This window comes from Bactrocera tryoni, chromosome 1 (assembly GCF_016617805.1).
Source record: "Bactrocera tryoni isolate S06 chromosome 1, CSIRO_BtryS06_freeze2, whole genome shotgun sequence".
NCBI lineage: Eukaryota > Metazoa > Arthropoda > Insecta > Diptera > Tephritidae > Bactrocera > Bactrocera tryoni.
In genome coordinates, this window is record NC_052499.1 from 71,803,808 (window position 1) to 71,829,340 (window position 25,533).

The 25,533-nt window shown below is 34.5% G+C and overlaps 1 protein-coding gene across 14 annotated transcripts in view; it reads right to left on the bottom strand.

The window, feature by feature from the left end:
* LOC120781114 (fasciclin-1) overlaps window positions 1-25,533 on the bottom strand; it is a 50,381-nt gene that overhangs the window by 14,801 nt on the left and 10,047 nt on the right. For 5 of the 14 annotated variants that reach the window (XM_040113305.1, XM_040113258.1, XM_040113264.1 and 2 more), the window contains exons 3-11: window positions 19,629-19,661; window positions 11,186-11,315; window positions 10,771-10,940; window positions 10,250-10,383; window positions 10,082-10,178; window positions 8,245-8,413; window positions 7,960-8,120; window positions 5,226-5,243; window positions 820-828 (exon numbers count right to left, since the gene is read on the bottom strand). In XM_040113305.1, coding sequence (XP_039969239.1) covers window positions 820-828; window positions 5,226-5,243; window positions 7,960-8,120; window positions 8,245-8,413; window positions 10,082-10,178; window positions 10,250-10,383; window positions 10,771-10,940; window positions 11,186-11,315; window positions 19,629-19,661 — 921 coding nt within the window. The remainder of the gene's footprint in view (window positions 1-819; window positions 829-5,225; window positions 5,244-7,959; window positions 8,121-8,244; window positions 8,414-10,081; window positions 10,179-10,249; window positions 10,384-10,770; window positions 10,941-11,185; window positions 11,316-19,628; window positions 19,662-25,533) is intronic. The other 9 variants (XM_040113300.1, XM_040113289.1, XM_040113276.1 and 6 more) reach the window with 5 other exon arrangements.

Consider the following 25,533-nt stretch of genomic DNA (forward strand, 5'->3'; position numbering starts at 1 on the left):
TGTTCAGCATAATGGAGCTAAGTCGATTTAGCCAAGTCCGTTTTTCATTTTTTCTCCAAGAAACTGCTTATTTGTTGGATCTGCTGATATCGGACCACTATAGCATATAGCTGCTATACAAATTGAACGATAGGCATCAAGTGCTTGCATTATAAACTATTTCGTTTGACGAGATATCTTATCAAAATTTGGCACGAATTATTGCCTAAGGCAGTGGTACATTCTCCGAAAAAATTGTGTAGATCGAGGCACTATAGCATATAGCTGCCGTACAAACTGACAAGTTCTTGTATGGAAACTTCCTTATTTGTGAAGAGTATTCTAGCTCCGATGCAACCAAAGTTTACGTTTTTTCTTGTTTTTAATATAAACTATCAAGAAGAGATGTCACAAACTTAAAAAGCTCAAGGTTTCTGGTAAAAGCGTCACTCAAGTTTATAATGTTAAAAACTAAATGGAAGCTATGATCTTTCATCTTTTGAATATTTTTTATCTCATGCTTTGAAATACAACTATTTTAATATTATTTTCTCCCAAAGCAATTTTCTTTTTAATATTTAACCCTTGCATGCTTTAAAAGTTCGAAAGTGTATGCACATTATTCCAACTCATTGCCATTATATGCATTTTACAGTCATGTATGTATGCAAATAAGTATGCGTGTGATATGGAGTATATTTATGCTTAAGTATGAATATTGTATTGTAATTTATTTGTTTGCCTAAATGTTTTAAGATAATTTTGCCATTACAAATTTATAGATACATATATAAATATATATGCTTGTGTACGTATATGTATACTGTTTGAAGTATTTACCTTAAAGGACTAAAATGTTTGTTTGGTTGCGTGAGTTCCGGAGCGTTGCATATAATAAAAACGAAAAAGTTCACAAATAAAAATCGAAACAAAACAAAACAAAAAACATTCGCAGAGAAGAGCACAAAGAAAATACCAGAGTCAATATTGTTTTCTGCTCTAACACAGCAATCACATCGAACAAATAAGGAACGGAATTTTAATAAAATATACTATATGTCTACTATATAATATTCGTATGATACATGAAATGCCAATGCTTGATTTGTACTTGTACAGGACTGTTATGGAGTCAATAGTTGCTGTTCAAATTTACTTGAGAACGAAATGCTCGAATTGTGCAATTTCAAAAAGTAATGTTGAAAAAATGTGTGTTTCTGGTGAAAATAAAATAATTTCACTAGTGTGGGTGAAGGCTTGAAGCGTGTGGCCAATTGTAAAGCAAGTGAAAATTGCAGGTGCAAGAAACGAAACTGAAGGTCAAATTTAAATCATTTAAGAAACTAGCTTAAAATAGTATTTTATACTTATTTTATGCAAACTATAAGTGGTTAATTTTTAGTTGAACACAAGGGAAAAGTCGAAAATTGTTGCCCTAAAACTTTATTTTATTTTACTTTAATTTACATTTTTTATGCCAAAAAACAACAATTATTATTAATTTACATTTTATTGTAAATGAATCGAATCTTATATGCTTTTATATAAGTTATATTTATTTAAAAATAAAGTTTTCATCATAAGTAGATCGTAGTTATTTATTTCAATTCATTATTTTTATCAAAATATTTGTTATAATGTTTTGTTTTATGTTAAAAACATTTTATATTTAGTATATTATTATTTGAAAATTCTGAAGAAATTGTATTATGTTTGCCAAGTAGCTTATTACACCTAGTAGGAAACGTCAGAGATTTCAATAAATACATATGTATACAAGTATGTATGTAACGGGTGATTCAAGTACAAGTACTTTTTTCAATAGCAAACACAGATCACGCGTGAGTCATGTGAAGCTGTCAAGTAATTTTTTTCAGAGTTGTTTGACATTTTAGCATGGAAAGACTTACTGAGCGTAGGTATAATCACCCATCTTTAGTCCCAGTCCAGCACGAAATTAAAAAAATATAGCAGTCGTAACTGAGAGTGTACACGATGACCGTGGAAAAACGATTCGGCGTCGTTCGCAGCAACTCAGACTGACGTATGGAACGAGTTGACTCATTTTAAGTCGAGATCTTAAATTGAAAGCATGCAAAATACAGCTTGTTCAAGAGCTGATGCCACTCGACATTCCCAAGCGTAATCGCTTTATGGACTCTTGAAAAGTTCCAGGAAGATCCGACGTTTTGGAGCCAAATTTTGTTCAACGATGAGGCCCATTTCTGGCTCATTGAGTATGTAAGCAAGTAAAATTGCCGCCTTCGTGACGAAGAGCATCGTGCAGAGATTCCAGAGTTGCAATTTTATTTAGAACAAACAAAGGTTTGGTATTGTTTGTAGACCGGTGGAATCACCGCTCTACAATGGCGGCCATGATAACCGACTATTTGATACCCGAAATTGAAGCTCACTATCTCGGACATATTTGGTTTCACACGCATTGCATGAATCAACGGATTTATTGAGAGAACACTTCGGTGAGCAAATAACTCCACGTTTTGGGCCGGTCGATTGGCCACCAAGATCTTGTGATCTTGGATCTTTAGACTCTTTCCTGTGGGCCCCCGATTCGATTCAGGCCTTGGAGTAAAACATCAAGTGTGTCATTAACCAGTTACCAGTCGAAATGCTCGACGGAGACGTATCCGCGGTCAACATTTAAAGAGATTATCTTCAAAAAATAAATGCTAAAGAATGTTCTTTCGAATGACAATAAACGTTCCCCACTAAATTTGAAAATTTTCTTTAAACAAGTAAGGAAGGGCTAAGTTCGGGTGTCACCGAACATTTTATACTCTCGCATGGTAAAGTGATAATCGAGATTTCATTATTCGTCTTTTAAATATTTTTCAAATACCGTATTTTTGTAAAGTTTTATTCCGCTATCATCATTGGTTCCTAATGTTTATACTCGTATTATACAGAGAAGGCATCAGATGGAATTCAAAATAGCTTTATATTAGAAGAAGGCGTGGTTGTGAACCGATTTCACCCATATTTCGTACATGTCATCAGGGTGTTAAGAAAACATTATATACCGAATTTCATTGAAATCGGTCTTAGTAGTTCCTAGTAGTTCTTGGTCCATAAGTGGGCGGCGCCACGCCCATTTTCAATTTTTAAAAAAAGCCTGGATGCAGCTTCCTTCTGCCACTTCTTCCGTAAAATTTAGTGTTTCTGACGTTTTTTATGAGTCGGTTAACGCATTTTTAGTGATTTTCAACATAACCTTTGTATGGGAGGTGGGCGTGGTTATTATCCGATTTCTTCCATTTTTGAACTGTATATGGAAATGCCTTAAAAAACGGCTCTGTAGAGTTTGGCTGACATAGCTATAGTAGTTTCCGAGATATGTACAAAAACTTAGTAGGGGCGGGGCCACGCCCACTTTTCCAAAACAATTGGGTCCAAATATGCCCCTCCCTAATGCGATCCTTTGTGCCAAATTTCACTTTAATATCTTTATTTATGGCTTAGTTATGACACTTTATAGGTTTTCGGTTTCCGCCATTTTGTGGGCGTGGCAGTGGGTCGATTTGGCCCATCTTCGAACTTAACCTTCTTATGGAGCCAAGGAATACGTGTACCAAGTTTCATCATGATATCTCAATTTTTACTCAAGTTACAGCTTGCACGGACGGGCGGACAGACGCACGGACGGACGGACAGACGGACGGACAGACGGACGGACAGACAGACATCCGGATTTCGACTCTACTCGTCGCCCTGATCACTTTGGTATATATAACCCTATATCTGACTCTTTTAGTTTTAGGACTTACAAACAACCGTTATGTGAATAAAACTATAATACTCTCGTTAGCAACATTGTTGCGAGAGTATAAAAAGTAGGAAACCTTGAAATGGATCACCCCTTATATGTAAATGATTAACATGACGAGCTGAGTCAATTTAGCCATACCCGTCTGTCTGTCTTTCTATATGTATATACTTGAAGTAATCTCACACATTTTGAGATATCGACCTGAAATGTTGCTCCCATTTTGATTGGTGATATCGGATCACTATAGCATATAGCTACACACAACTGAACGATCAGAATCAAGCCCTTGTTAAGAAAACGTTTTCAGTTAGATATTTTCTTCGAAATTTGGCGTGGCTTATTGGCGAAAGCAATAATAAAATCGCCGAAGAAATTGTTCAGATCGATCTGATCGATCAAAATCGAATTCTTTTAAAGAATATTTTGTATTTGTGAAGGGTATTATGGCTTCAGTGAATTCTAATGAATTTAAGTAATTTAAATTAGTATTAGTATATTCTTATTATGTATTTCATTTTATTATTAATATAATATTATTATAGTTCTTAATTTTCAGTACTGTTGTCTAACATAAATTTGAGTTCTAAAAATTTTGAAAGAAATAAATTAAAATTATGAAATTATTTATAGCGCATATGTTGCAATGTATGGCTTGTAAATTTGTATTCCTGACCAAAACTATTTTTTATTGAAGTGGGTGAGTGCAATTTGGCTCGGCGATATCGTAAGATTTATCTTGACAGAGGGTTTTTTTTATCAAATAGATAGATGAAGTAACTTAGCTTTAGTTATGATAGGGGAATTTATATTTTTGGAAGTAAGAAGTATTATTTAATTATTAATTTTGTCATTAAATATTTTTCAAGTATTTAGTCTGCATGAACAACTGACGGAAATTTTTTCCAACTACTTTATTGCGGGCTATACATATATTTACATATGTATTAAATTTGTGCATGTGAATATTTTAAAAATAATTTTTCTCCGAAGAGTGTGTAACTTTTTCAAAGCTCTAATCTCTAACTAATAATCTTTTAAAAGTCTAAAGTCTATGCACTGCACTTGAGTACTGAAGATGCTTATTTTTGGTAAACAGTGTAAGTTGCTGCTAATGTGTGTGAATAGTGGGCGTGAATGACATTTCAAAGAGCCAGTTATGAAATGGACGAGAATGTAGTAATGGTATATACAGCTTACATTTTTGCTAACAAATTTTTTTTTTATAAATTTAAAAAATTCGAAATTTTGAATTTATTTGAATTATTTGCATACACAAATAAATATTAACTAATTTTATCAATTGAGATGCCAATTTTGCCGCTTAGCCTGATATGCTAATTAATTATTCAACTGACTGATATGACTTATCAGATGACGATTTTCGGGTGGTGTGAGTGAACGATGATCTAATTTGTTATTCATAACAAAATTACAACGTTTATTGGTTTTGTATACTTACATCGCACCCAAAATTTTTTTAAAATAAAATTTATATTTTAAAAATTATTTTAAAATAAAATTTTGCTTATGATTTTACATCAAACCGAAAACGAATTACAAAATCGCACATTTGCTAATTCAAGTTCGAGGTAAAATCAGTCTATAGGGTTTTTGTTTTCTATTTAAGTAAAAATTGTGTTTTTGTTTGCATTTTGTAATGTTTTTGTTTTAATATTTGGAATATTTGAAATTTTTGCGGTTTTGTTATGTTCTTGTTATGCATTTCTCAATGATTGGAAACAACAAAAAAAATTAAAACGTACGCTCATTGCAAAATATCCATAAAATTGCTAATTTTTATAGCTTGTATTTTTTCAATATTAGAAATTTATGTGCGTTCGCTTTGTTCGTACGAGAAACCTGTTTGAGTTGTAAACAACTTTTTTCAAGCGACTGTAGCAGGTTCAAGTCAGATCAAAGCTGCAAAATGTGCGCTGGGCGTTTAATGAAAAAGAATTAGTGCTTGAAGACAAATTACACGTTTCTAAAAAGCAATTAAAAATATAAAATATTTATATATTTAGACATTTATATTGATTAAACTAGTCGGGTCGTAATAAATATTTTATTTTATACCACGATTTTATATATTAGATAGATACTTTTCACGTACTGGCAGTATATTTTTAAACGTAAAGCACAGCTAGAAGAGCTCAAGAAATAATATTATCCTCATATTATTAAAATGATTTGTTTTTTTACACATATTATTTACAAATAAGCTTAATAAGTTAACTAAGACGGATTTAGGTACGTGGCTTTGCTAAAATAATAAAAAATGCGCCTATTTGTAGGCAACATATAGGTCTTTTTTTGTTGTCTATTTTGGGGATATCAATTATTTGCTCTAATAGCAGTTAGTTGGAATTTTTGCAGTTCAATTGTACTTAAACAATGTAGAAAATACCTCCTTATAATAATAATTTCTGAAGTTTCCCTGAATATTTTTTTTCCTGTATTCACTTATCATTTCCAATTGCAGAGCAACTAATTACATAATGTACTTCCTTTTTAATGAACAAGTAATTAATCTACATTTACATCTAGCTGCTTATTGCAATAGTAGAGGCATTACTTCTAGCAATAAGTTACGTGGGACGACATGACGTATGAGCGACATTTAAGGCGTTATATCCATCCTCTTGCGAATTTCAAAAAATCGGTTTGTATTTTTTCAAATATGAGTTTCTAATGTACACACAGTTGAGAATATTCTCAGAAATCTTCAAGTTGATGCGAAAATCAATTACAGAGATATGAACTTACTTGTAAGAGTTTGCTAGCTTGAGTAACCGGCTCCCAAAACTTTAAATGGTGTTTTTCTCAGAACAATTTTTGGAGTCGGTGATTAAAATTTTGCTGAAACGGCTGAACTTATCGACTTGAAATTTTTACAGGATATATTTGTCAGATACTGATGGAAGTAATAGGATTTTTGATAATAATTTCGGGTTTTTAAACAACTCTGAAGTGTAAGTTCTTTCAAAAAATTTTGTCAAAAATCGTAAATTTTACTAGTAATTCGATGATAATCTGAGTTCATCAATATGAATAATAGCTTGGTTTTTGGATTTGTTATTTTAAGTAAAAAAATAACATTATATACACATTTTTACGGAGATCGGCTACAGAATCAAGGAAATTCAAAATATTTCAAAATTAATCACAAATTATTAAAGTACAAGTAATTAAATTCCGTAAATGACCGAGTTTTCGAGAGAAAACTTCTGAGGAAGATTTATGGTCCTTTGCAAAAATCGTTTTTTCTGGCTTACAAGTGGATATAACCGCTTAAGTAATATTGAAATTTTCCGGTTTTACTTCGAAAAAAAATGCTGCTTAAGATGAGTTAAAGAAAATTTGTTGATAGCAAAAAATGTGTTAATAGTCTAGACACTTGACTTGCTCTACTGATTAAAGCAGCTTGAAATATGTAAACTGTTTGCAATAATTATGCTATTATACTATATTTTAATATCAATTACCTAATCATTCACCAGTTCAAAAAAATGATGGCCTTAGATATAAAATTTTCACTAAAAAAATATTTATTTTATATTTACAAATTTCTAAAATTCTGTCGATAAAATATTTGATTATCATTTAGATTAACTCTACGTTTTAGTACGCATAATTTTTAGAAGCAAAGCAAATGTGCAGCAAATTATAGGAACGCAGACAAAGCTTGATAACTCCAATGTTTCGTTTTGAATGTGAGTATTATGTAATATCATAAATTCATTTATCACTCTTAAAAAATGTGTCTGTGTTCACAGCTAAAAGTACAAGTTATCGAGTTTTGACTGTATGTAGGTGTTTATTGTGCTAAGCAGCGCGCAGTAAGCAGCGGGCGGTAAAAAATAATATTAATTTTTTTTTAAGACATTTTCATCAAATTTGTATTAACTGTAAAAACTTAAATTCTCAAACACCGTTTACTACACGCGCTTGCGCTTTGTGATTGTAAGTTAAAATACCAACACAAATAGAATTGCTAATGTTGTTGGGCGTGTCAAATACTAGCTAATAGGTAAGCACACACACATATACACACTGGTGTTCTACAAGATAATTGTTATTGTATTTCGTCTAGTTTAGTGTCGCGGGTCACCGCACAAGCACTCACACACACACACACAGGCAACTGCATACTCTCACTCATCGGTTGTATATATTTGTAATCGAACACCTACCTGTAGAAATTGCGTCACCGTCGAGTCGATTATCATTAGCGGCCGATGAATCAGATGCACCACACCATTTCGCACCGGAATGTTGCCTTTGACAATTTCCGCCAACACCACACCGGTGGGGTGCTTGGCGTCACCTAAAAGAGTATTCGATTTGACGTACACTGGAAGCAGAAGAAGAGAAGAAAACACATTAGTGGATTATACCTAACGCATATATGTACATACATATGTATCTATATACTTGTAGATATGTGAGTAGTGTAGAGTTGATGTAAATCGACTTACTTTTGCCGTCTTTTTGTTTGAAGAAACTAACGGTTACTTTGAGATTGTCCTCGAATGCGGCTGTGGTTTGTGGCACCTCCATTTGCGCGGCTGCCGTAAAAATCACATTGTTCAGTATGACGTGTCCGTCGATGACTTTGTTGTCCACCAGGCTGCTGCGTGTGGTTTGCTATGACAATTAATTGACATTTAATTGATTAGTGGTTGCAATAAGTGCCGCTATTAAATGTCATCTAGGTATGTTTAAATGTGTGCGCAGACATAAACATAAATATTTTGTTGTTATGTATGCAATGCGTGTTGCCCTATAGGGAAAATTGCATGTAGAGGCAATAAAAATCTGATTTTTATTCCAATAAACTGTTTGTTAATATCGTATTAAGTCTATAAAGTGGGAAAAATTTAATTGTAGGGTCTTTGGAGGAACTATTTCTTAGGTAAACATATCAATTATTTTTTACGAACACGTACGGCAATCCTCTGTACCAGCTTAATTAAGTTCTTACTAATACTACTTCTACTATGAGCAAAAAGTAGTAAAACTTTTTAATTTAAATTTGGCGCGAAAAACCATTCGTTAAAATAAAGGTTGGTATGACTGTCAGTGATATCTGTGCCAAATGTCACATCAAAATAATCATTAGTGTTTAGTATACGCTTATCTTTCTGAAGTACTTGAAGTGCATTCGGCGATTTTTACGATGAGTGAAATTATTCAACAAAGAAGTTCCATTAAATTTTGTGTGCGAAAAAAAAGGCCTTCGGTGAAAGTGGTTTGTCATAAGCAAGAGATTGGTAGAAATTATTTAAAGAGGTCGAGAACGCGTTGACGATGAACCACGTCCAGGGCAGCCATCAACCTCAACTGATAATAAACATGTCAATAAAATAAATGAATTGAGGCGTGGAAATCGACGATTAGCAGTCAGAGATCTTACTGGCATTGTTGGATTATCGGAAGGATCAGTGAAAACCATTTAAAAAAGATTTGGGTCTAAGAAAAGTGAAAGCACGATTGGTTCCACAACGATTCAATATTTTCGGAAAACAGCGTCGTGTTAACGTCTGTGAAACAGTGCTTTTCGACTACAAGGATGTCATGAGACGTATTATTGGTCTAGGATCTATGCTTACAACTCAGAAATAGATGATCAATCGGCCGAATAACGTGTCAAAAATGAGCCAAAGCAGAAAGAACACGTCAAAAATCAAGTTATGTTGGCAGTTTTCGTCGATTATAGAGGTGTGGTGCACTCCGAATTCCTTCCGACCAGCCACACCATCAACAAGGAGTACTATTTGAGTGTTATGCGTGGTTTGCGCGAAGGTATTCGTGAAAAGAGGCCGGTATTTTCAATGCACCGTCGCATACTGCATTGATTCTCCGTAGGTTTTTCGCCAAATTTTTAACCAATATCGTGTCTATTCCGGAAATTTACTTTAACAACTATTTTGAGGATTTGGAAACACGTTGGCAAAAGTGTATAAATGGCAAAGTGGAAAACTTTGAGTGGGACGCCATAAATTTTGAAGTATACATTGAGAGATTAGACTGTTTTAAAATTAACAGTGAATATAACCCCTTAATACCATTTAACATAGATTAATTTGAAGGCAAATTTTTTAAACATTCTGCAAACCAATAAATTTCTAACTACTTTTTAAAGGGTACAAAACTACTTATCAAGGTAACTGGTTGTTTTTACAATATAAATGTACATACATATGTATATGGTTGTAGAACGAGTATAGTAATATAGTATTATTACTTATGTAATCGTATTTCTCCACACGAGCATTTATAAAATAATCAACCCACTCGACTTTAGTTGCTTACCTTGAAACCTTCATCGACGGGTATTAAAAATGTATGTCCACCTGGCGACTGATAGAGATTATCCTTACGCATTAAAGTCACTTGCGAGCGGTACGATCTGCGGCGGCAAGAAAAAGAGAGTAAGTAAATTAAACGTAATAAATCTTTAATTAAATGACGAATATATACCTCAAGCGATTCTCGCCGATATCTAAGATGTCGGCCTGTTTCATAAATTGATAGGCATCCAAATTGGTGAACTCCATTTTGGCAGTGGGCAAAGCAGTAAGTGGCACCAAGACTTCATCGATTATGTGCATCACCTATGAGAAGAAAAATATTTCTTATAAAAAAAGGAGATTCTCTTGGTTCGAGTGTATAGGGCTGACTTATAAAAAAGTGAAAAGTTTGATGTCTAGACCTTAATCTCTCTATTATTATCATGTACGATTCTCAGTTATGAAATTACTTTTTTTAAATATTGTTATATGAGTACCAGTTCATTTCCTTCAATATGCCAAAATAGAGTTATGGAAGCTACATGTTAATTTTTAGGTAATGTGATCGCTCGCTAGCAACCTCAGGAACTGCTTTCCCGACTCACTACTTGAAAATCTTATACCGATCTGACATAGTAGTAGTAGTTTGAGACTAATATACCTTTAAAGTTCTAGAAATAAAATTATAGAGATTTGCAATTCATATCTCACCTGACGCATTCCCAGACTATTGGTCATTTCGACCGTCAGCGATGGTATTATTCTAGCGTTATTCACATAAATATCGCCATTGCGATTTTTCGTTATATACAATGATGGATTGCCACCCATATCTGACGGTATAACCTTTATAAGTTCGTCCTTCGTCATTGGTGTCGTTGCTGTAATTATGCAAAATTATTATGTTAGACATACATATATCTTTACAATAACAGCGTTGTATTTATTCGTTAACTTAAGTAATTTATTTATTTGGTGTGAAATTTTTTCCACAACATGTACAACAAGAACAAACAATAATAATAGCAACAACAACAATATTATAATATAATAGAAAAAGTGGCAATAAAAAGTTTGTGGGTTTTTATCTTTCAATTAATAGCGCTGAATACGCATTGTTACTCACTTATGTGATAGAGCACATGTGTGGGTCCATGATGGCGCTGGAATGCAGCATTTGTAGGCACAAACACTGTGCATGGTCGCAGTGTTAAAGTGGAATTCGCAATGATATTTTGCTCTAGTAAACTATAAAACTGCAAAGAATAAAAAGAATACGAAGAAAATTAACAATTAGTTGTATCCACATCAGTATGAATGAGTTATTTACAATACGTGTGTATGTGTATAAATGTACATATGTATATAGTGGATAAACAAATTAACGTGTTCTACTAAGTGTATCGATATACTTTAATATAGATGACTAGATAGCATTAAACAGTATATATCAAAAATAATAGGGCGTTAGTTAAGTAACTAAATAGAAAAAAAAATAAATCAAAGTGTTATAGGGTACTAAAAAAATAAATATTTAAAATTTGACACTATAAAAAGTTCAGTGTAATCAGAAAAAGTATGGTTTGGAAGCATCTCAACTTTAGAAGCCTTTAACGCGTTCAACTCTACTTTTTGCATAAGAGACAAATAAATCAACATAGGTAAGGTTAGGTTAGCTGGCTGATCAAAGATCGCACGTTAGCAGTCCACGTGTAATCTTTTGTGTGGTCATAAAAAAGAAGAACTCCTGTGTTCGAACTTATAAATTAGCAAAACGCTTATTAGCCAATACAAATTTGCACAGGCACTCCCGCCGGTTCGGTGGGATGTCTGAAGGCATGTGCTCCCAAAGGTTAAAGCTTTGATTTCCGTAACACGTGACTGTCAACAAGGAAGTGTTGAGTTGTATCTACTTCATCTTCCTCCATACAGTTTCTGCAGATGGCGTCTGGCAAGATTCCCAAACGTACTGCATGGACGTAAAGCCCCACAGCTACTGAGAGCAAAAAGACCACTAGATCTCTTGCGATCGATCTTTCGCCAAAAGGCTTGATATTGATGGTGAGCCAGCGCTGGCCAAGCTTCCGCGAATTCCAGTTATCTATTAGTAGAAACATAAGAAGATACGGGTGCACCTACCTCCTCTCATTTTACCAACAGCGGTTCTAGGGTCCCTTACCTTTCCTGCTCATCAGATTTGCAATTTCCTGCGATTCCGCTATGGCCTGGCACCCATACCAATCTTATCAGAAAGACACTTGATGCTATTCGATGCCTCGACCAACCCTGAACGTACTGTTAATAAGTTCAAGGCTAGTATTGCCGGTCTGCTATCTGAATGAATACTTCTCTGAGGGAGCCATAGATCATAATCGGTTTGCCAATGGCTCCTCTGCAGCAGTATAAGGCAATCGATGCCCTTTTTTGCTCTCTTAATGAACATAACGTTGTTTGAAATGAAAAAGCGACAGCCTCGGTACATGAAAATTGATGGGGTTTTCTATGGGTTTAATTGAACGAGTTAGGGAAATAGAATGTGGAAACACTCCTATCTAAATCGTTGTGCAAATTGGTATCATATATATATGGTCCGAATACAAAACGATGTAAAGAAAACAAAGCAGGAATGTATATGAAAGTATTATTTTAGAGATCACTTGACAATACTTTCTATTATAAAACTATATTTGAGAAAGGTAATCTCCACAGTTTTCTAACGAAAGTATTTTTTCTATACCTTTATATGTATATAGTTTTTTATCATTATATACTCGTACTAACAGCACCAGTCCAAAAAATAAACTGATGAAAATTATTTATTATCTTGAAAAGTAAGGCTCATCTACCATCTAACGGTATTTTTCAAAACTACAAAGAACGATAATAACTTCTTTTTAGATGAGTAAATCAAACAATTTTCCAATATTGTAAGTTTTAAGGAGCCCATTGATGTAGATGTATCAGGCAGAGCCACACCCTTTGCTCTCAAAACTCTAGATTTATAAGTAACAAATAAAAAATACATACACATGTTTAAACTTTCTTCCGTTGAAAAATACTAAAAACTTCATTCCCGTTATTTTCAACAAATTTTTATTTCTTGTGCATATTTCTCATTTCATTTAGCCACAAGTACTATTAATCTCTTTTTGATATATAGCATAAAGTAGAGGGAGAGAGCAGTAAAGTGCATTGTACAAATAAATGGTTATAAAATCACAGCCATCGTGCTATAAACTGCAGCAGATAACTCAAATTGCACTCAATCGAAGCTTTCACATAAAAAAGTATTTGATGGCCTAATTTTATTACAACAACTCGTAAATACAGTGTTACTGGCTTAATGGAGCTCTCAAAGTAGTTCAGCAGAATGAGTTTCATTGATTACCATTTCTATGCCTTCGTATATATGGATGTGTGTGCATTAGGGTAGCACATCATTGTATATGAATTTTTAACGGATTGAGTGCTCATTTTTGCAATAGAGTGCTGGCACTAAGAATAGTCCTATGGCTTAATTCGAAACTTTTCTGCTTCAGTTGATGAATTTATACATACTAAGTTAAATCTAAATTATTGGTATATTGATATATGTATATGTATGTATGTATATCCTTATATCCTGTGCAGTGTATTTTTAACTTTGCCACGAAGTTGCTAACAGCCAGAAGTATACATCGGAGACCCTATAAATTATATATGTAAATGATCAGCGTGGCGAGCCGAGTCCATTTAGCCGTTTGAATATGCGCGCACCAGACACACAGTTTTTGAGCTATCGATCTGAAAATCTGCACACGCCCTATTCTCTCAAAGAAGCTGCTTATTTGTGAAAACTACCAATATCAGACCACTATTCGATATAGCTGCCATATAAACTGACCAATCAAAATCAAGCCCTTATATGGAATTTTTTTTTTTGACAAGGTATCTTAACCACTTTTGGTATACCTTATTGTCAAAGGCAGCATTACAATCTCCAAATATATTGTTCAGATCGGAATACTACAGCGTGTAGCTGCCATACAAATTGATCGATCGAAATCAAATCCTTGTTCAAATTTGGCATAGATTTTGGCCAAAGTAACACCACAATTTTCGAGACATGAAACCACTAACAAGGGTATTATAGTTTCGGTGCCATCCCTTTTCTTATTATATACATATGTATATTAATCATAATATACAAATTATAAGACATTATGATAGCAGTAAAGCCATTGGGTGTGTTCAGTCTGGCTTTAGTTAGCGTGCAATGATTATGTGGAAATGTACATATGTATGTATATATATACAATATTTATATACCAACTAGTAGTATATAGCTATGGTTGTATTGTAAGTGATATCGAAAAAACAAAAAAGTGCCGCCACCCTTATACGTATATCCTTTGTGTGTGCCCCACTCCGCTACTTCGCTTGTACGGTCACTATGACTACAAAGTGCAAAAAACTAAAAGCGCAAAACAGACATATAACAATGCATACATATGTAGATACAGTTGCTTGCATAAACCAAAAAGGCGCCCCGTTGTTGCCAAAGTTTATTGAACCAGCCATTACATCACGCTTGCAATAACAACAAATGCAAAAGCAAAAACAAAAACAAAACAACACGACAAGCTACAAGCTAAAAGCTTTTGCAGAGTTTTCAGTTATAACAAAAACTAGATATATGAATTTTGTATGCATGTAACAGATTCAAATAGATAGATCTACATACATAGTATGTGTATATGTATGTATGCACAAACGTGGCTTCATCTTATGTAAGCACCTACATAGCTTTATAAATATGTATATATATAGCATATATGTTTGTATATACTTCTCATTGCATTTCGCTTGGAGATTTTCAGAATCCGACTTGTTGTTGCAGCTTCCTAAAATGCACTCACATAAAATTTAATATTGTTTGCAAACTGCTATTAGCCAAACAGCGTATTTTATCTGTGTCATTTTACTCATTCAATTACAACTTGTTTGCTTGGAGCTCATTGTCTGGCGGCCAACGCTGCAGACGCACGAGCATTTGGTGCAACGTGCGGCAACAAAAAGCGGCGGACGGCTAGCCTCAGCTGTGCGAGTAGCTGCGTCCAGTTGGGCCATCGACCACCGTGACTAATCATTTGCAAACTCGCTGCCACCAGCGGCTTTGTGTTGTTGCCACTTCTGTTAGGCAACTGTCAGCTGCACTCACTACACATATACACATGCACATATACAGTTGGTAGTTGGGCGTTGCACATTTGGCGCTGTTACACAAACTATTTGCGGCCAACACACCTTCGCGCAACCCTCTATAAACCAAGTACCCGAGACATCCCCTGGCCTCGAAGTGTCGTGTCCTTCCGTTTGTCGTACACTGCATATCCGCTTTATGCTGTTGTTGTTGCTATTGTTTTTAGTGTACTGCCTCCCTTACTCGCTGCTGCACTTTGCATTTGAACTTGAATGCGTGCGTGTGTGTGCGGCGACAACACGCACATGGCAACTGTTATTTCTTTAGTTGTTTTTGTTGTTTGCTTTTATTGACATTACAGTTTGGTAGTAGTGCTGCCAATTGGCGCAGAATAGCAAAGCATAAAGTTTGAGTAGAAGAAAACTCAAATTATAGCCACCACCACTAATACAACCAACAGCAACACCAGCAACAACACGAAAAGTTCGAAGCCAGGAGCAGCTAAATTAATGAATTGAATTTGGTGTCATGGTCCTTGGCTGTTCCTCGGCGTTCGACGCTCGTCGTTCGCCGTTCAGTTCCTCGTTTAATATTGTTGATGTTGTTGTTTTATAATTTGTAGTTGGTGTTATTACTACTTTTGGCTGACTTCGTGTTGGGTGCCCTTACCTTTGCAGTTGAGTGCTCTATTTTTTGTGAGGGTAGGTTGAAACTCAATTTTATGAAAGTTTTATTTGTTTTTGTACACGAGTTTGAGAACTCGTTTCCGTCTGATTGTGAGCTCGCTTCTTCGTTATTATGACTCACTGCTATTTTATACTTCAACTTTTCTTATATTTAGATTATTGCATATCTTTCTACATCGACAGGACAATCTGGCGATTTACATAAATTATGCACAAAAAAAACTTCATTTGGAAACCCTATATAAAAGCAGTTTGCTATGAAAATTGAATATTACTATTATTAAACTCTAAACAGAGTATACACGAAGGTTGTGACAAATGTCGGAGACCTTATAGAATATGTATGTATGTACATATGTAAATTATCGGCATGATGAGCTGTGTTGATTATCCATATTCGTCTGTCTATATATAGCCGAACTAGTCCCTCAGCTTCTTAAATATCGATCTAGAATTTTACACACGTTCAAATCTTCCCAAAAAGTTATTAATTTGTCGGAACTAATGATATAGAATCGCTATTGGATATAGATGCTATACAAATTGAATAATCAAAATCAATTCCTTGTATGAAAAGCTTTTTTATTCATCAAGGGATCTTGACGAGACTATTTTTCCCACCCTTTTTCTTTGGTTTTTGAAACAAATGCTCTTAAAACTTTGCAATGTAAACAACAATGAATGAACAAAAGAATGACAAAGCCCTTCTTTAACCCACATTATATCCACATTATATCCTAGCTTCAGTCTTTTGCAAAAAAATTGCTTCAATTAACAATACGATCTGTTTAACAATATAGAAATAATGGATCATAACAAAATATGGGTACTTTAATAAAAGTCGGCAGTAAACTAATTAGACAAATCTGCAAGAAGAAATTGCGACTGATGTGAGGTGTCTTGATTACTAATTTGACTTCGAAAATTGAGCACGTATAGCTATATATAGTATTTCTTGTTTGGAAATTTTTACTATCATTTTCGGTTTTAGCAACCCAAAATTAGCTAAAAGCAGTCTCTAATATCAAAATCGCAAAATGACTATAACCTAGTGATATCGTTCACAGGCATATTACATAGAAAGAGGAGTCTGATGCTTACATGCCAATACATGCCTTCACAGAACTGTTCGATCTTATAGAAGTCAGTAAACCGTCTCACAAACAATGCCCTCAATTGATTTTGAAATACATGGATGAACAGAAGAATTTTAAAGTATCTTATTCAAATTAGATGAAAATATTAAATTTATCATAAAGGTACCCCTTACATCAAATATTATGTACTCCCTTAGCATACCAGGCTACTTGTACTCATTAGACCAGAAAGTGTCACTGGAATTGAATTCACATGATTTGCAACTAGACCCAGCCTTCAATATCACTGTGAGACAAGTTGTCTTGTTATTTTTTTTTCATTTCGTCATGGAAAGTCTTACGTCGATTTGAACAAAGTTTACGAATCGTTTAACTTCTAGTTAAATGGGTATGTAAACAAGTAAAATTGCCGCATTTGAGTAACGGTTTGGTGTGGTTCGTAAGCCGGTGGAATCATCGGTCCATATTTCTTCAAAACTGGTGCCGGTGAAAACGTAACCGTCATTGGCGACCATGATAACCGACTATTTGATGCCTGAAATTGAAGCTCCACATCTCGACCATATTTGGTTTCAACAAGATGGACTGCTTCCCGCACATGGCATCAATAAAAAGATTTATTGGGAGAGCACTTCGGTGAGAAGTTAATTTCACATTTTGGGCCGTTAAACTTTTCCTTTGCGGATATGTACATAAAGTCTATGCGGACAATCTCGCTTCGATTCAGATATTGGAACAAAACATCACACGTATCTTTCGCCAGTTGCCAGTCGAAATGCTCGATCGAGTCATCGAAAATTGGACTCAACGGGAACATCTGAGACGTAGCCGCGGCAACGATGAACAGTGGAAGTCCAAACAAAGCAAATAAGAATGAAAGAGTACAAAAAGCCAAAAATTGTTTTAAATAACCGTAGAATGAGGAATAGATCAACTGAGCATGGTTGGAAAATTGACAATGCTTAAAAACTGAGAATTGTTTAGAATTTTTTAATCGTAACCAACTGAAACCGTCAGCTAACAACGTTATGGCTTATATTTTAGTATGCAAATTTTTCATCGACTTTCTGGAAAAGGAAAAACTATTATATGTATATGTATATATTGGAATATTTTTAAGAGGAATCCGCTGAAAACTTCCGAAGTTGAAGAAGAAAGGAATATCACAAAGCAATGAAAATAAGTTTGCCACATTTTTGAAGCAAAGATATGTCAAAATCGATAAGTTAGATACTACCTATATGCGGCATAGGGCTATCGATTTCAACTGGAATAAAAATTTAATATATTAAGGAAATGGTCTGGGAAATTCTAATAAAACTATATTTATGCTATTTATGCTGTGTAAACTTAATAAAACAACGTTGGATGTTATATTTTGAAAAAAAAAAACGAAAAAGTATTTAAACGGTGTACATGGAAAGGTTTTACTAATTCTTATTAGCTGGCGTATAAATAATAATTATTTTTTAACAGAAAGATACATATATACGTATATAAATAAAAAATAAATAAAATAACGTCGCTCGGTGCAAAAGCATGCATTTTTGCATAACAGAATGAGTTCATAAATAAAATATATAAAACATGCATATTTCGAGAACGTATTTCATGTGGACTTATGCATACACATGTGCAAAAGCCAATAAGCACATGAATGCATGTACATACATACCTACTGTGTGTGTGTATTTGTATGAAATGAATGAATGAGCGCCTCGTATGCTTGGTTTGAAATGTATTTAGTCACTACCCGTGGAAGCCACGCGTAACCAGCTACATAACTGTCATTTTCTGAACACTGAACACCTTAGCAATTATAAAATCAATACATCAAACAAAAGAGAGGCGGCACGTTTTCCACACACATTATGGTAATGTTCTAAATGATTACACACACGCATGCATACACACATGCACACATCCTTTTGCAAATGTTTTTCGGCAGAGGAGGTAATGACAGACGTTCAATCAACATCCTGAGTTGGCGTGTTCGAATACAGTTTAAAATGAGAAAGGCTAACAATGACTCGAGATAAGAGCAACCCTTGGAATTATATTGAAATGCACCCGCATACAGAAACAAATTGCAGCTGGTATGGAATGCAATAAAAAAAATAGAAAAAACAATTTTCTAATCATATCTGCAGCGGGAGTATCTCTGGTGTGCTTTAAAAAACCAATTTCCGCGCCCTCAGTAGCCACCGGTCATATAGCTCAGACGCTCATGTGTGCATATTGGCGCACGGTCAACCCTCGGTCAGGACGCCGGCCATAATGGGCGACTCCTAACGGCAGCATAAAACCACCGGGCCAATACAAACAGTCGACCGCAAAACAAATACGAATAATTCGACCGCAACATAAGTTTACTTAACTTGTTATGCACTTATGATGGCATGTGTGTGTGAGTGTGTCTGCATGTGTGCACAATTAAATGCAAGGAACGTACAATATGCTATGCGCTACACAACGCAACCAACCGACTAATTAAACGTAATTCAACACAACTCAACTGGAAGAACATAACTAAAGGAAAAGGAAATAAAGCGCAACTCAACGCAACGCAACGCAACGAAATGCAACTCTTCAAGGATATCTTACCCTAACAGGTATAAGGCGCCTCAGCGTTGTCGCCTGAAAGAAAAGAGGCGATAAAACAACATTTATTTCTCATACACACACACACTATACCCAGGATATATTGTATGCACGTATGAGTGTGTGTGTGAGTATGTCTGTATGTATCCCATAAGTGGCTAGATGGATCTTGTGTGTTTGGGTGAGTATACAAGTATGATTGGCTGGAACTTTACTAAAGGACTAACTAGTTTTATATATAATATATGTATATGTGTATATATGTACATATGTATACATATATGTATATATGTATAGGAAAACAGGTGTTTATGTATAACTGTGCATGTATTTTGAGTGAGTAAGTGGTAATTTAACACTTCAATTTCGCTAAGCTCTTAGATACTGTTTTCAATTATCAAAGGAACAAATATTTTATTTTTTAGTATACATGTGTGTTTTGTAAAACTAATTTAAATAATTTTTAGGAAAAATCAAAAAGTACAAGTATATACATATATTTGAGTAATATTTTGAAGTTGTTTTGGGGTTAGGATGAACCGAATTGTTACCCTAATGAAGCTAACTAAAGCTTTATTCGATTTGGCTGGCATTGGAGAGTAGGAAATCGAACAAAGAGCTGGTGTCAATCACTTATACTGGCATAATATTTTCGAGACCAATAACAAGGGATTATATGTATAACTACAGCGAGGAATCCGCATTACCTTGGCATGGAATTCAACAGAATACCTTTGTTGGTGCTTTTGTTAAACTTTTTCAAAGAAGAGCTCAAGGTAAAAGCCCAAATTTCTTAGCGTGTTTAATTTCCCTTATAAGCTGATCATACCAAATTCTTGATTAGAGTTGTTACGACGTTTAGTTGTTACAAATTTGACTCGGACTGGTCCATTTAATCTGCGCACACGAACCGAAGCGATAAAAAATTGCTTTTTCCTGGTAAAACCCTTTTTGTGTTTCTGAGTACTTTGATCTTCATACATATGTCAATATACATACGTATACTTGAAAATCGTCATGTTGGCATCAGAAAGGCAACAAAGAACCTCAACATGTCCTACGTATCAACATTTTGGTTTGTTTTGTTTCGTACCAAAATACCTAATTCTCGTGCAAACAACGTCAAGTAGAGGTCGCTGTAGCAATCTGTTAACTCACAACTGGAACGTAAAGAACGTTTTGACATACGAGGGCTAATTGTGTTGTTTACAGTAACTTAAAATGATCATCGTGGCAAAAAAATATAAAGGCGAACATTTTCGCCCGATTATTGATTTACAAATTTCCACGAAAATTGGAACTCTTGACAAAATCAAATGCATCATTGCTCGTGGCGAGACGCGGGCTTAAGAAAATGTGCTCGGAACTATTCAGAAATGAGTCGAAATCGGAAAAATTAAGGTTTGCTATGGTAACTAAAGGCCAACCGAGTGAAGACAATTGCGCAGACAATGTGAATGGAAAATTGGATGAATAAAGAAAAAGAAGAAAGTAATGAAAATATTGTCAGTCTGTCTGTCAGTCTTCAACTTTTTTAAGATTGAACTATTCAATCAGCCCCTACTCAATCATAAATCATTCATTCCGAAAATGTGACCAATGCCTTTTTCTAATTTTTCCCTTCCAGTATTAGGAAAATCCAATACCAATGCTCCTACTGAGATTTCTCATACGAATTGATAGCTAATATAAGTACCTCTTGCTCGATTGAAATTCTTCAATGTTTTTTATAGAAAAAATTAGACTTGATTTTTGATGGGCTTCTCTTTTATAATCTGACGTAACTCAATGCTCCATCTTTAAAAAAAAAGATAACTCGGGAACTTTATAATCTCCAACAACATTTGTTGTATTTTGTGTTGACTTACTAAATGATGAGGGTATATAGAGTGCGGATCCAAAATTTTAAGCTGACATTTTCAATTCCGTCCGGTTTATCACTTAATTTACTTAAACCAATGGACTATAAAAGTAATTCATTACAATTCACTGTCACATTTATTTGTTCGATCCATCATAGTTCACAGTGACTTCTTGAATTAGTAGAACAACTTTCATACATTTCTTGATTGCATTAAACAATTGCGCAGTAAAGCTAATTTAATTTCTTGATTGCTATTACTGGATCCACGCAACATTGGGTATCACTTTCATTTACAAAAACAAAAAACCATCGTTGTAAAAATTAAAAATTCTTCACGCGTTAATTTTCGATCAATTAAAAACGCTTTCGATTCATTATAATTAGACCTAAGAAAGTTTTCCCAACTAAAAAGAAGGAAATTAAGACAACAGCTTACTACAATAACAATTAGAACAACAAATACACGTAACATGCACTTAGCAGAAATATTAGAAATGCTGAAGCTTTGCCTGTCTGATGAAAGATGAAAGTAATTCTCAATTAGCACTTCCCCAAAAGACGCAAACACACACACACAGGCTCAAATCATTGTATGTTTGCATATGATATTCATCTTAGCTGTAAAAAGTAAAACGGGAACGGACATAGTCTCACACACAAGCGCACACATGAACGCACACATGAACGCACACATAACATAGCTGCGAAAGCCTCGGTTGTGAGCGGCGAAAAGCATTTATGAAGTTCGCTTTTCTTTGCACGTCATGCACATAGACGCTGTGACTCTTGCTTTGATACTCGCATAAATTTAATAAACACCCCCTCATAATAGCCGACACAATCGATGTGGCTACATTAAGGTCATCGTCACGTTGTTGAGCAGTTTAAATCTTAATTAAATTTAATTGAAGTAGTCGCTGGAGCACTTTGCCGCTCCCGAACCACACACAGGCGTACGTACATACATATGTGTATACAGTATTACATGTGCATTTAATCATAGTCATAGATCCTGCATTCATCATTCAGCACGTTCCATAAATGCAGAGTTGGAGGCCAAAAGCGACTGCCCGGTAAACAAAGGCAACAAATGGGATCTAAGTGCCATTAATGTCAATCGCAGCGAAGCGTCCCACATGCGCCACCACTTGTATGCACACACACATCCCCATGTATACACATATGATTACATACATATATGTATATACATATGTATATGTATTACCAACTCAAACGCGCGCCCACACAAAAGCAGAGGCGGCGCATTTATAAGCAACATGCATGCATTCTCACACTCACACAAACGCATATGCACGTTCACACATAAGCATTTAAATGTTTTCCATGCATTTTTATGTAAATGCATAATTTGCTGCTTGAGGAATATATCAACAGCGGCTGAGAATGCAATATGCCAATGTTGACAAGTGGCCGACTGGCCGCCACAGAAAGCCGGCGCTGACTGAGCATTTCTTTCAACGCACTTTTTAAGCGACTGCGGCCGGTGGGCTGAGCTTGGCTGCATGTGCAGTTACACACCCATTTGGCGGACATAGTTATATACATATATGTGACTACATTGTAAATTTATATACAACATATAAATATGTTTACGCTGACTTGTAAGATTCTGGCAGGAAGACGGGTCAGCGCTTTAAATTCAGAGGTCAATTACTATGCACAAGTTACGACATTAAATTAAGCAATTTGTTAAAAATAAAATGAAAGTGCAGAAAGCGAGATCGCATATTCAATTATAGAAATTGCACTGCATTCGCGAATATATGTATACATATGTATCAATTAGGGTGAGTAAAAAGAAAAAAAATTGCTTGTTTTGCATTCGAGAATATATATGCGTATAATATACATATGTATGTATATATAATACGGTGGGTAAAAAAAAATAGTTAGCTTGGTACTCTGAAAAATTGTTTCTTAGACACCTCTACAAAAATCTCTCCAAGTACATATATGCTCTTAATTGTAACGGTTAGGTTCTCAGTTATTTATTTATGTATTTCTTAAAATCACATAGCAAAGTCCAAATCTGGCATCCAACTACTTCAAAACTCAACTCGTTTCATAGATTTTGTATGAAATTTTAATGCTATAAAAATGGTATCCTACGATTTTTTCGTAAACCTAACCGTTTTAAAGTTATTGACAGTTGAAGTTTTACTATTTTAAGGATGTTTTTCTTGTTGATTTCACAACTCAGTGAAAAAAAAAATTTTAAATGGCAAAATTCATATTTTGCAGAGCATTCAATTTTCTATAAAACCTAGGATTCGAGATGTTTTTTTTTCTAGTAGTTTGAAGCGAAATATGAATTTTTTATACCTGATGCAAAAGTGTATAGATTTTAATGGAGAATATTTTGAAAAGCAGTAAAGCGTTTTTCGGCGTGCAAAATTTGTTTTTGTTCTCTAATCCCGAAATATAAAAGGCAACCCTCGCATTAACATAGCCGGCAACATGAAAATATGATACTTTAAACAAATTACTTTCTGATATTTCTGTTTGGGCTACCCAACATTGACTTAGGAACTAAGCATGTAGTAGCTCAACATATTTAAAACGTAAAGCTAAAAATATTGTTTTATGGTGAAACATATACATATGTAATTCTGATTGTAAGTAGGTATAAGTTTCTATTAAGCAGGAACTTATTTGACAAAAGGGTGTATAACCAAAACAAAGCAGTATAGCCCGCCCTAAACTATGTGTTTTACAAAAGTTAAATTCTAGTGGTTTCAGGTCATCCTAACCTTTACTTTGGAATAAATATGTGATTTTCAGTAGGGTACACTGTCACGAAGAACTTATTACTGTTTAACAGCAGAAGTTAAGAAACATTTTTTCCATAATCGAAATGTTGAAAGACGCACACTCATCACGTCCTCTAAATCAGTACCGCTGTTACCTGAATAAATGCTGCCGATTACCAGGAACAATTTGTACGATTAAAATATGAAATTAAAAAACTTTGGCTGTCTTCGATTCGATATGCTCTCTTATCAAAAGGCTTAGACTAAGAGGATACAACGCCTATCTTCAATACTACTAAGCTTTATTTTATACATTTCAGCCCAGATTTACCATTGTGCATGGCTGAGATGAAAACTTACGACTTGAAATAAATTAAAATTGTTTAAAGAAAACACAAGTCTCGAAACTAAGAAGTGACTAAAATTTTGTTCGTCGTGGAACATTTTCTTCATCAAAGAACTGCATTGAACATGCGTAAATGGACATGTTAGTGCAATTCTCCAACGCTCGGCGTATCGAAGAGAGCTGTGACTTATAATCATTTGTTATACATCAAATATGCTGAAGAATTTTACTCAGGTGAAAGTACTTTACCAGGCGTGTAATAAATCCGGGCATGTGATCACATATTTATTAGAAACAAGTTTTTATAAGAAAGCTTGTTAGAGGTGCGATTACAATTTAGAGGAGCCATTTAAAGCAATTTTAGTATATTTATACTGAGCTTAATGTTGCTTGAACTGCGCGAAAAAAAAACCGACAACTACACAGTACCAGCAAAAAATTATTTTCTCAAAAAACACGAATTACGGTAACTATTATGCCTTCTGAACTTGGTTGTCAACATACTTTCTATGTATGCACATACATACGTACATATGTATGTATAGTATGTATATCTGGTCTATTGTTAACAAACTGCATATTTTGGTTTCATGCATGTACGTACATACATATGTACGTCTGCATGTGTGTTGATGCGCGCATAAGCATTCAAATCTTCGAGCGCATTGCAAACATTAACGATGACTTTCAACTACAAAATTTCTTTTATTTCACGCCGTTTATTTACCTTGTGTGCCCATTTCCCAGTTAGGCTTTTTTCACTTGCCACACACATACACACACATGCGCGTATGTGTGAATAGTTTGCGTAAGTTTTGTTGTTTTTTCGCAAGCTGATTTATACATGCACATACATATGTATATACATAGCTGCAGTTACATATATAAACATATACATATGTGTTTACTCGTGTTGACTTGCAGTTT